The sequence below is a fragment of the Arvicola amphibius genome, chromosome 4, assembly GCF_903992535.2.
Source record: "Arvicola amphibius chromosome 4, mArvAmp1.2, whole genome shotgun sequence".
NCBI classification, from domain to species: domain Eukaryota; kingdom Metazoa; phylum Chordata; class Mammalia; order Rodentia; family Cricetidae; genus Arvicola; species Arvicola amphibius.
In genome coordinates this window covers 154,200,940-154,213,681 of record NC_052050.1, presented here as the reverse complement: position 1 = coordinate 154,213,681, position 12,742 = coordinate 154,200,940, and the positions used below count along the sequence as shown (strand labels likewise).

Sequence of the window (12,742 nt, the reverse complement as noted above, 5' to 3'; positions counted from 1 at the left end):
GGCAGGAGGAGGAGCCGGGCGGCGCGGGGCGGGGCGGCGTCCGGCCCAGCCATGGCGGACGAGGGCCCGCGGAAGGGCAGCGTCTCGGGTCTCATGGGCCGCACCAACGGCCTCACCAAGCCCGCGGCGTTGGCCGGTGGCCCTGCCAAGCCGGGGGGCGCGGGCGGCTCCAGGAAGCTGGTCATCAAGAACTTCCGAGGTGGGTGCGCTCCGGTGAGGAGCGAACAGGGCGGTCGGCAGGTCGCGCGCTCGGACAGGGCCTCCTGGGGCTGCCCAGCCGGCCCTGTCCCCGCGCCCCGGCCCGCCTTGTTCCCGCACTGTCCTGTTCCGGCGCTCCAGCCTGCCTTGTCCCTGCACCTCCTGCTCCGCCACGTCCCCGCGCCCCAGCTGGCCCTGATCCCGCACCTCCTGGCTGGCCTTGCCGGGCCCTGCCTCGGTGCCCCGGCCTGTCCTGTCCCCGCGCGGCCGTTGACCCTCTCTCCCCACAGACAGGCCGCGGCTGCCTGACAACTACACTCAGGACACGTGGCGGAAGCTTCACGAAGCGGTCAAGGCCATCCAGAGCAGCACATCCATCAGGTACAACCTGGAGGAGCTGTACCAGGTGAGCGGCGGCGAGGGCCTGTGAGCACCAGGCTGTTTTCCTCCTCCCGCAGCCACGGTCGCCGACGCTAGGGAGGCCTGCCTGTCTGCCGGGGGCTGGGGGTGGGGGGGACTAGCCGCGGAGCCCTCGGTCAGCAGGTGTTTCTGTGGATCGCCGCCCTGGATTAATGCTGTGTGTTGAGGCTTATATCAGGCTGCCTAGGAGGTGTAAGTTTTCCCATCACCAGAAGAAAGGAGGTGTCGGGGGCCGAGAGTCACAGGGCTCCAGCAGTCTTCAGTGTTATCAGAATGACAGATTGTTGCACATAAAACTCAGTACGGCTCCACTTGCTAGTAAAGGTCCCTGTGTCGAGCCCCCCACCCTCTGTTTTGTGGTTTTATTGTTGCAAATAAGGTTTGCAGGCGGGTAGTTTTAATTGAGAGAGGGGCAGTGGCTACAGCAGGAAAAGAAATCGTCAGAAGTACATTTTGCTGTTTCAAGCAGACTTTCCTGGCATGGTTTTATTCAATAATTCTTGCTAAATAGTCTGTTATAGGTAACTATAAAGCATATAATTAACTACACTAGAGTCATGAACTTGCCCGTTCGTTTTATCCTGGTTACAAAAGGAATGTATTTAAAGTTATGTAAAGTACAAAAAGAAAAGTAAGCAATAGTACCGAAAAGAAATTGTTACATTTCCAGCACTCCCAATCCAAAACTTAGCTCACGTGTGGAAAAAGATCCCCAGCTGACCCCGACTGATTGGCTTCAGGCAGAACACAATATATGCTAAACTATTGTATAAAATTGCTTCAAGCTGGGGCCATTGACGCAGTGGGTAAAGCTCTTGCGGAACAAGCTTGGCAGCCAGTGTTCGAACCTCCGAACCCTCAAACAGATGGGAGAAAACTGGAGATGCCTCTGGCTGCCAGACTCTTGCCATGGCACAAGCATCATGCACACCTCAACGATAAAAAAAAAAAAAAAAAAAAAAAAGTCCTTCAAATTGTGTTAAAGGTATATGAGATATGAATTGATTTTATGTTTAGACTTGAGTCCCATTTCCCAACTACATCATTATACATATTCAATTATCAAATTAGAAGAAAAAAAATCTAATCCAAAGCACTGCGGGACAACCGGCCTATAGTGGTAGATTGATGCATGTGGCTGTTCCTTGTCTTGGGTTTGTGAGTTGATTGTTTATTGAGGGAGAGGGTTTTAAGATTTTGTTTTTAAGCATGTGTCTGTGCGTATGAATGGGGGTGGAGGGACTGGAGGCCGGAAGTTTAGGTGGTTGTGAGCCTCTTGACGTAGGTGCTAGGAACCAGCCTCAGGCCCTCATGTACTCTGACTACCTGACTACCGAGTCATCTCTCCAGGCCTCTACCCAACCCCCTTTGTTTTTGAGTGAGAGTCTTGCTACATAGTGCTAGCTGACTTAGTTACTCGCTTTGTATTCCAGCCTAGTCTGTAACTTAGAGCAATCCTCCTGCCTCTGCTTCCCACTTGATTGAATGTACCACCATGCCCCTGATAATTTTTTAAATAAGCTTTCTTGAAGTCTAATTTATATATATATAACTTGTGTTCCGGTAGGTTTTTTAGGGGGAGGGGAAGCTGGCTGGTTTTATTTTTGAAGAGTTTCACTGTACAGTGCAGATGCCCCAAACTCAAGGATCCTCCTGTGGCCTATAGACTTACACAAACATACTTGTGCTAGGAGATTTTAATGGCCTAATCGCAGTTGTTTTGCTGCCCGACCCATATAGACTTGTTTCTATCCCTACAGAGAACTGTAGCCCTTTGCACCCCACCCCACCCCACCCCCGCAGTCATGTCTCTGCTTTCAGTTACTCTGCCATTTCTATCTAAAGGAATCGTGCGTTTGTCTTCTTTTGTTATCTGGCTTTTACTTAGAATAGTGTTTTGCAGTTCACACGTGGTGCTAACAGTTTGGTGTTTTTTTAAATTTTTTTAAATGTGTTATTACTTGAATAGAACTACATCACTTTCCCTTTTCCCCTTCCTCCCTTCACCAGCCCCCAGTTCCCCTCTCTGACTCCCCCACCCGTACATCCCCCAAGTGCATGTTGTTTTTATTCCTGATTAGTGTGGATATAGTACAATTGGCGTATTCATCAGGTAAAGGACCTTTGGGTGCCCAGTGGGAAACATTGTCAGCAAAGCCGCTGTGAACATGGAATACATCTTGTGTGGGCATGTGTTCTCATTCCGCTCGGAAAACTATCTCAGAAATCTTAAGATGATGTGTGTTTCATTTCTTAAGAAACTGGCTGCTTTTCAAAGTGGCTGTACATTTTGCACTCTGCTAGTAGTATGAAGTCCTGTTTGCTCCACATTCTCACCAGCATTTGGTGCTGTCAGCTTTACCTATGGTTTAATTTACAGTCCTACTGATATTAGGCATCTTTTTATAATTTATTCTTATTATTATTTCATATGTTTATTATTATTAAATATATTTCATATATTTATTATTCTGTACCCTTTTTGATGAAGTTAACTATTCAAACCTTTTGTCTGCTTGACTGCCTCCTCTCCCTCCCTCCCTTTTTATCTCACTATGTAGCCTACTCTGGCTTCAAATTTAAACTTTTCTGCTTCAACCTCCCAAGTTCTTTTGTTAACAGACATAAGCCAGTATGTCTAGCTTCATTTTTTAGATTGTTTTCCTGTTACTGAGTGTGGATTTAGTATGGATTCTTCCAGATACAAGTTGCATATATTTTCTTCTAGTTCATAATTTACCGCTTAACTTTTAGATCTATGTCCTTTGAAGAACAGTGATTTAGTTGTGAAGTCTAGTGTATCAGCTGTTCTTTTAGGTTGCGATTTTAGTATCTGCCTAAAAAAATAAGAGAATAACTTTTTTGCCATAGCTGGGAATAGTAGCACACTCCTGTAAACCCAGCACTCGGCAGGCAGAAGAGATTCAGGAAACCAAGGTCAGCCTCTTCTACTAGCCAGCTCTAGGCAAGCTACACGAGACCCTGTCTCAAAAAAACAAAACAATTTTTTAAAAAAGATCTTTGTCCTAATCTAAGATCTTATATTTCCCTAGTAGACATATAGAGTTGAAAATTTTGCATTTAGATCTGTGATCTATAGCTTGTGGACTTTTGTGTGTATTGTAAGATACAGATCTACATGCATTTTGTCCCTGTAAATGTCCAGGTGCTGGGCATGTTGCTGCCCGTCTGCTTTTCTCAAAGGCAAGACCAGCTGTCCATCTAGGAGTGGGTGTAAGGAGGTGTTAAATCAGAAAGGGCTGGCTCTGCCTTGCGTTCCCACAGTCGTGTCAGCTGTTCTTGGTCCTCTCTCTGTCTTTAGGAATCTTAGAGTCTGTTTTCTGGCTTCTTCCAAGAGGCCAGCTAAGGTTTTGATTGGGATTCTGGTGACTCTTATTAGATCGTTTAGAGAGAACTGACTCAGCCTTAATGATAGAGAGCACTCTGTTGGGTCTTTTTAAATATTTCTCAGCAATGTTTGTTTCGGTTATACAGATGTTACAAACTTTTTGTGGATTTTATTTTAGCCTTCTCTTAAGTTCTGATTTGTGATTTTCACTGTTGTATAGAAACACTGTTGATTTTATATTGAAGTTGTCTAACTTGACAACCTTGTTTGTTTCTAGCTTTTTCGTAGATCCCATTGGGTCTTCTGCCCAGATAAGCATGTGTAACTTTCTAGCTTTTTCTTTTCTAAATTTTGTGCCTATTATTTCTTTGCCTTGTCTTGCTGTACTGGCAAGAGCCTCTAGGACAGTGGTTAGAAGTAAGAAAGCAGGGCACTTGTCTTGCTCTGGGTCTCAGGAATGTTTATTTTACCACTGTTGAGTGTAGTGCTACCATGTAGGCGGGTCCTTTCTGCTCCTGGTGAATGAAAGTGTGTTTCTGCATCTATCGAGGGATCGTGTAGGTTTTGTCTCTTAGTTTGTCGGTTATGTTCATTATTTCCCCCTCTTTTGAGTATAAAGATAGTCTTGTATGTTTGGGCTCTTATCTTTCTTGGATGAAATGGGGTTTTGTTTATTTGTTTTGTTTGAGACATAGTCTCCCTATGTAGCCTTGGCTGGTTACTCACTATGTAGGCTAGGCTAGCCTCAAACTCCCAGAGATCCTCCTGCCTCTGCCTCCTGAGTGCTGCTGGAATTAAAGCATCTGCCACTGTGCCCAGTTCTGTGGTCTTTTTATGTGCTGGGTTGAGTTGTTAATGTCTTGTAAAATTGTCTTACTGGATAATTTTCCTACTACATCTTTGATCAGTTTGCATGTCAAAGTAATGGTGGCTTTTGGGGTTCGAAATGAGTCTCCCTTCTTGTATACAGTTGGTGGCATTTCTTTTCTTAGATGTATGAGGGGATTCCTCGTGGAGCCACTCTGTTTTCATTAGCATCACCATCATTGTTACCACTTTGTGTGGATGTTTTTCCTGCATGCATGTCTGGGTACCACATTCCAAACCTAGTGCCCACAGGACAGAAGGTGTCACATCTAGAACTGGGGCTACAGACAGTTGTGAATTGCCATATGGGTGCTGGATGTCAAACCTGGGACCTCTGAAAGAGCAACTTCTAACTGCTGAGCATCTCCATCTCGGTTTTCTTCATGGAAAAATTTTAAGTGCACAGTGATTGTCCCAAGTCCCCCTGAGACTACCAGCCCTCTTGTCTTCAGAGTCTAACCCAGCCATGCCTCCTCTGCTATTGCTGCCACTGGTGTGAGTTTCCCACACATTTTGTCTTCTTCCTACAGGCACAGTTGGGGTCATTCGGAAGGCTTTTTGAAGCTCTGCTTCATCTTTGGACACATAGACTCTCTTAGATGACAGTTGTTTCTTCCTGACCTGCAAACTCTGTGTTTTGGTTCTGGTTGATCCCATTAAGGAGAATCTGATAATCTTTGACTGGATGTTCAACATTATAAATTCTAACTGATATGCCAGATATTTTTATATACTTTATTGTTAAAGTATTTGGAGACCATCTGGCCTTTTTAAGTCTTGCTTTTAGGATCAGTTAGGCCAGACCAGAGCAATGCTGTATCCAGGACCCCAACACTGAAGCAGAGCTTCCTAGGACCCTGACTGTGGCTTCCAGTTGTTCTAGGCCCCGTATGAACTCTGGCACTGTTTCCTCCACCCTTCTAGATGGTTCTTTCCTTGACATTTGTAGTTTCCTCCCCTTTGTTGCATATTGGGAGACTTTATCTCCCCTGCAGGCCCTCATCTCCTGACTCAGGGTCCTGCTTACAGCATGGAAACTGGGTAGGAAGCTGGATCACCAACCTCCAGTCACTGTCAAAGGCCTCAGTATGCTTGCTGTGCTTTGTCTGGGTTTTGGTGCCCAAGACAACATCATGCTTTGTGTGTTTTGTCAGTTTTTTGTTTTGTTTTTTTGTTTGTTTTGGGGGGGAGTATTTTGACCAGGAGCAAGAACTACACCAACTACCTAAATGCTCAGAAGTTTTGTTTGATAAAACGTTTCTTGCTACTGAAGCTACTGTCCTCTTGCCTAGACACCGCACTGTCCAGTTTAGCTGTCCTAGCAGCATAACGACTTTTCCATACCACGTGCAGTGATGTGTCTGAGGGTGAGACCTCACACATCCCAGGCCGCTCCATCCCACTGGGCATCCGTGGGGACCCATCCTCGGCCTCTGTAAGGCAGTACTGCTGAAGCAGAGCCAAGGGACCACTTGGGCCTTGACCAGCGGTGTTTGCTTCCAGCTGTGCGTCATGCTCTGCCTCGGAATCTTAGCTGCAATGCAAGCATCAGTTTTTACCAGAGTCTGGAAATGTTTAGTTTTCAAGTCCAGTGTAGACACAGAAACCCATTGGTTATGCTCTATGCTCAGCAACTCGTTTGTTCGGGTTTTCCTTGGATTCCATCTGTCAGTTCATGATGAAGAAGTCTCCTGGCTTCCCACCCTCTGTCTTCCTCCTCTAAGTAGGGCTTTTTTGAGGATGCAGGTCTCTTCTTTGCTTCTGAAGACCTGAGTCTGAACCACTCAGAAGAACGTTCATCTGTAGCTTGTGTACTGGAGTTTTGTTCTTTGGTCATCCTAGTGCACAACATTATTTCCAGGAGCCATCAGAGGAAGGCCCAGCGTTGAGCTCAACCTAAGAACAAATTCCTCAGAGTGACCTAGGTTCCAGGGAGAGCCCAGCTGGAGAGCACAACAGGCTGTTAGTGAAGGAGAAAGCAGCATAATTTTGTGTAGAAGTAAGTGATAGGATTGGCTAAAACTAGTGTGGAAAGCCCAGGAAATGGTGGACAGATCAGTGTTGTTTCTATCTAAGGTATTCTATTACCAATAAAGATTCAGGAATCAGATATTGGGGTGAAAACCTGGTAGAACAAAGAAATGGCAGAGGAGCGACCAGCTCACCCCTTCTCTCCACATTTCCTAGAGTAAAAAGGACATCCAAGAGGCCCAAGAATCTCCAAGTCCCTGTATTCCTTCTTGTGCCTCTCTTTCCATATCCTGGGCCCTCTGCATACTTTCTGATTCTTGTCAGCTACTCACTGGTTCAGCCCCGATTCAAGGTTAACTTTATTAACACAGTCTCAGGGTGTCACCTTGTGATCAAATATCCCACAACAGATGAGTATTGCTCTATTTGAGGAAGTCCTGCATTAGTATAGAGTAAATTCAGTACAGAAGCAGAGAATCTACCCTCTCCTACCACCAGGACCTGCCCTCCTCTAGCAGCCCGGCTCAGCACTCAGTAGCTGAGTGGCTTTAGCTCTTTCCTCAGTCTTTTTCTTTCTTTCTTTTTCTTTCTTTTTTTTTTGGGGGGGGGGGAATTTCAAGACAGGGCTTCTCTGTAGCTTTGGAGCCTATCCTGGAACTAGCTCTTGTAGACCACGCTGGCCTCAACTCGAACTCGATCCGCCTGCCTTGCCTCCCAACTGCTGGCAGTAAAAACGTATGCCACCACCACCCAGCTAAATAGATCTGGAAGACTGTGGTAGGTGCATGTCTCCTGAGAGGCTTCTGAGTTTCCTGTTGCCTGCATTTGAGTCCTGATTTCATTCTACATTGTCAGTCGGGTGGGCATATAGTGAGGTCCAGTATCCCAGCACTGTTCCAGGTGGAAGGAGGGTGAGGTAGGAGACAGCAAGCCTGTGTGTGACCATCCTTGCCCCAGAAAGTGTCACCAGTCCTGAGCTGCTGGGTCTGGGCAGCATGCCTTGCTGGTCTTTTGCTATGAGTTCAGAGTCATCCTGGGGCCCCACCCTGGCACATCGGTATGTCTCTTTGTCATGGCTGGGTCCGATGTAACTAGGTGTGTGTGGCAGTTTCCTGAGGGCTTGCCAGGCAGTTGGTCGTTTCCCTTGTGTCCTTTTGTCAGTGAATTAGTGACACGGCCCACGATTCCCTGTGACGTCAGCTCCAGTCCATGAACCTCTGCATGATTTAAATTTAGGAAGCCTACAGCTGCCTGCCATCCCTCACTTCGTTCTTCACCTGAAGGGACTAGACAGGGCCATAGGAAACATTGCTCATTGTTTCCGTAGCGTAAGCACAGGCAGGTGATGCTTGAGAGAGCAAGTGGACAGACAGCACTGGACACCACAGCCCACATTTGTCGGCATCCGGTGCTCTGACCCAGCCGCAGTCTTAGTCTGGGACAGAAGTAGTCTGCTGTGAGCCTTGGAGCTATATGAGCAGTATTTTTTTAGGAATGGACTGATATGAGTAATAAATAACTGAACCGGCACAAGCAAAATCCAAAATCTACTACATCCCACCTTTGGTTGTTAGAGTAAATCTTTACTTCTCTGAAGTGGCTCTTTTAAATGCACACAGCACAGTGTCGGTCAGGAATCCTAGTTCTTCCACGCTCTACTCACGGTAGGTGGAGCCCCTGCCATGCGTGAGCAGGAATTCCGCTCCTCTCCTGTTACTACCCTGGTTTCACATGGTCATTTTCAAGATAAATAAAAATGTGTCCTACCTCAGCCTGGAGAATCAGAAAATGGCCATAAGCTCCAAACCTGCTTTAGAATCCTGGTCCTGCTGTGCGGCCTGAAAGAGAAGCACTGGACTGGGCAGAGCTGGAGACTTGAGGTGCCGGGCCCCCTAAGTGCTGGGGATAACAAGTGTAGCCCACTGTCAGTCCGAGCCCCTTATTGGTGGCCATTGACATGATGCTCACACAAGTGCGGGAAGCACCCATAGTTCCGGGCGTGCTTGTAGGTCACTGAAGTACCCAGTGGCATCTGACCGATCATCTTCTCCCTCTGTTGTAGGCTGTTGAAAACCTTTGTTCTCACAAAGTCTCCCCGACACTCTACAAGCAGCTGCGCCAGGTCTGTGAAGATCACGTCCAAGCCCAGATCCTCCCATTCAGAGAATATCCTTTCTGTGCTTTTCCTTTGTGCCTCGGGATGTTTGTTTATTACACACATCTTTAAAATGGGATAAAGGACTAATGGATATCCTTAATATTAAAGGAGTAAGTTTTAAATCCTCTTTTCTAGAACAAAGGGCCTAAGTTTATTTCATAACTCATTATAATAGGTTTTTAAGTGAAATCTGTAACATCTGAATGACTGATGGGGGTAAACAGCCTCCACTTATGCATCTAGTTGGAGAATTTAGAGAAATTTCTAAAAATTCCTTAAAATTGAAATTCTGTCCTTTTAATGAAAACCGTTTGTATTCATTTTCTATAACATGTGACAGCCACAAATGTGGCTGCTTCAAACATACCCGGTTTATGTTTGGGGTTGTTTCTGTCAGGAATCAGGGTTCAGCCCCATGGTTTCCTAGCTTGTCTCACAGGCCTAAGTCGGGGTGTCAGGAAGGCTGTCTCATCTGAAGGTGGGTCTTTTCTGGTTCCCACAGGTGGGTAGCTATAGGAAAAAAGATCCCTACTTACCATCTGGACATGGATCCGGCTTAACCCGAGGACTCTGCTCAAATGCTTGCTGCATCCAGTTTCTCGTGGTGGGTTGTGTGCTATTGTGGGCAGGCAGGAGAACCTGCCTGTCTGGTCTAAGACTGTACCTCCCGGGACACGACCAGACAAAGGAGTGGTGGCTGTGGTGTTCAGTTGAAGAAGGGAATTATTCAGGCATGCGCTATACACAGCGCTGGGCAGAGGGCAGCGTAGGTTCTGCTGCCATGTCATCTTATGACTTATGCCCACAAGGACGTCTGTATGACCTGGCCTAAGGCTGGTCCCCAAGCCCATTGCCAGTTTTAGGACACAAACGTCATGTGTGAATCCCATGCTGACTTCTTTGGCTCCGTGCTTTAGTGTATAAAACAAATCCCTACACCTGCCTATTGAAGACTTTCTCCGGGTTCAGGGAATCTTTTTCTTCCTGTGACTCTCATCAAAGGAAACATGGTCCTGCCAGCTGTACAGACCCTGTTAATGCAGAGCAGCAAGCAAGCAGTGTTGCTGGATGTTGAGGCCTTTAGGTTTCTGCTACATAGACATCTATCATATCATCTCTATTCTCTGGCAATTATTCTGAACTGACAACAACAAGATTGTACAAGATCACGGTGACCACATACCCTGAAGGAGAACCTGCCAGCATGCACTCTTATCTCAGGAGGTATCTGTGAGGCTTATGGAGCCCCTACGCCTTCCAGAGTACAGAGTAGCCTGACATGTGGGTCCAGTGACGCTAGATGGTCAGCAGCCGTGTTGTAGGATAGCAGTATCCATCAGGGTCAGCTCATAGTGTTTTGTTCTAATCCCACTTTGCTGGAAAACGCTTTTTGATTGCCTGCTTTAATTGTCCTCCTGTCAATTAATCCCACTCTGGGGGTTGACCAAAATGGTCACATATGTAGCTTTGTTTCCTACCCATACCCCCCAAGGGATCCTGGCTCCAGGGTAGAGCCAGGGAAGGATTTGTTTACAGAAGGAAAAAGCACTAACACGTGAGATGCCTTAGTGACAATGTGTCTTGAACACAGACACATGCAGCTGACAGCAGCAGGGCAGAAACCAAGGGCTGCTGCCCGAGAGGATACCACTGAATTGGGCCTCGAAGGACAATGGGATGTAACCAGACAGAGTGAACATGAGTGAGTGCAAAGTGTGTTCTTAAGAACTGTGTGCAGACCGGATGGTGGTGGCACACGCCTTTAATCCCAGCACTTGGGAGGCAAAGGCAGACAGATCCCTGGGAGTGCGAGGCCAGCCTGGTCTATAGTGCAAGTTCATTCAGGACAGGCTCCAAAGCGACAGAGAAACTATCTCGGGGGGAGGGGGGAAACCTGTGCACAGTCTGGTATGCAGGCTGCATTTGGTTCTGGATATGCCATCACGGAGTTGCACTTCAAGCTGTACAAGTCACTGAGATTACTTACAGGTTTCTAAGCAAGAGCTCAACCAAATTGTCATATGAAGATCTACTGGGCAGAATGATGGGACAATCTAGAACTGTGGCCAACATGCAGCCTAAAACCTTTACCAGCCAACACATTTCCAAAGTGGCTGTTATGTGTTGCTGGGCATCAAACTAGGTTCTGGAAACAGCATTGTAACACAGGATTCTCCCTTAAGGCATTCCTCTAATGGAGATAACAAAGATAGGCTTTTGTGTAGCAAAAGACCACCTGCACCTATGGACATAAAGGAAGACTAACCCACCTACCTGAGAAGGGATGTGCCGGGGGAGAGGAGATGGTGCTGTTGGGTGTATGCAGAAGCGTGGCAGGCAGAGTGAGACAAGCCCAGAGGCAAGGATCAGCAGCTGCTGCCACTGGCTTCCAGAAGAGAAAAGCAAAGAAGGACGGCTCACCTGAAGTGCGGCTGGCCCCATGTGCTCAGGGTTCTGCAGTGCACAGTTTGGCCAATGGGGAGAATGGGAATTAAATAGCCCTAAACAGATCAATGTGAGATGATTTTTCGACCTGACTGAGATGCTGCAACCAAGTTGAATGACCCTGGGGTTGGCACTCAGATAGCAGTGGACACCCTGGAATATACACAGTGTATTTTTGCTTTCCTTTAAATGGTCTTTGTGATTGGCAGTTTTTTGACGGTGTGTCATAAGCATTCTTCTTGTTGGATTTTATCGTACCATGAAGGGCGTACCTCACTTTCATGGATGGTGTGTGTCCTTTGCATGGATTGAAATGAGACAAGAATGGCCACCATAAAGCTGCCTCAGCAGAAGCCACAACAGACCCTCCTGTCAGCTATGCATCTCATTTCCTAGACTTACCTCTGGCACTGTGGTGATGCTGTAAGCCTTGCATCCTGGAATTGACTGAATTCTAATTAACAGAACTCTTTTTTTTAAAGAACATTGACATTGAACCCTTACATCTTAATACTGGGCCAGGTACAACTCCTCCATGGTTATTAGTGATGCTTGAGCTGCCAGGTAGCAACAGAAGATGGACTAGCATCAGTTTAACTCTGTTTTAAGCTTAAAGGCCCATGCAGGCTCACTGACACACAACTCCAGCTGCCCAGTGTGAATGCAGTAGGGACTTTGCAGATCGGCAGGCTTGTGGCATCTCTCAACCTGCTGAATGTCCTGTGGCTGGCCTTTGTCTTGCTTTGCACAAATAGAGGTCTGGCATATTTTACCATCATAGATGCATTCTCCCAGGGTAATGCGCTAGCCACGGAACTGACAGGCCTTTTCTCTGACTGTCTAAACTTGTGAATATGCTTCCTGAGATTAGGAGGCAAGAACTAGGCCTCTTTGTCTGACCTACTGTGCTCCTTAAGCGTTCTCTTCCCCTCCTAAGGCTGGGCCAGCATCACCTGCCTCTACCAGCTGCCCTTGACTGACTGAAGATCTGGTGTGGCATAAGTTTCCAAGTTTCTCCTCGGTCTGGATGCGCTGTTTCCTCATGGGAACTGAGTGTGGGTGGCCTGCCACACTGGAACTCATTGACATGGATGGTCCCGTGTGCTAGTGAGTAGCAGACAGGGCTATAGCACAGGACCCCGGTGCTTTCCGCCTACGTAGACTGCTTTTTCTGTATTAGGAAGCTCAAAGAGCAAATGAAGATCCTTCTCTCGAAACCCTGGTTGTTTGTGTCAGCTGGCAGGAATGGAAAGTAACCCTGCAGAGAAGAGAGAATGGAAGCCAAAGTGGAGCAGTGAGAGACAGATCCAAGGGGATGGGATGAGTCAGGTAGG

General features: G+C 47.0%; 1 protein-coding gene across 2 annotated transcripts in view; it reads left to right on the top strand.

The window, feature by feature from the left end:
- Nucleotides 1–19: 19 nt before the first annotated feature.
- Cul4a (cullin 4A) overlaps nt 20–12,742 on the top strand; it is a 37,035-nt gene continuing 24,312 nt past the window's right edge. The window contains exons 1-3 of one of the 2 annotated variants that reach the window (XM_038329086.1): nt 20–199; nt 489–604; nt 8,868–8,971. In XM_038329086.1, coding sequence (XP_038185014.1) covers nt 52–199; nt 489–604; nt 8,868–8,971 — 368 coding nt within the window. In that variant the 5' untranslated portion in view covers nt 20–51. Of the gene's footprint in view, nt 200–488; nt 605–8,867; nt 8,972–10,862; nt 12,738–12,742 lie in introns of those variants that run through there. The other variant, XM_038329087.1, reaches the window with a different exon arrangement.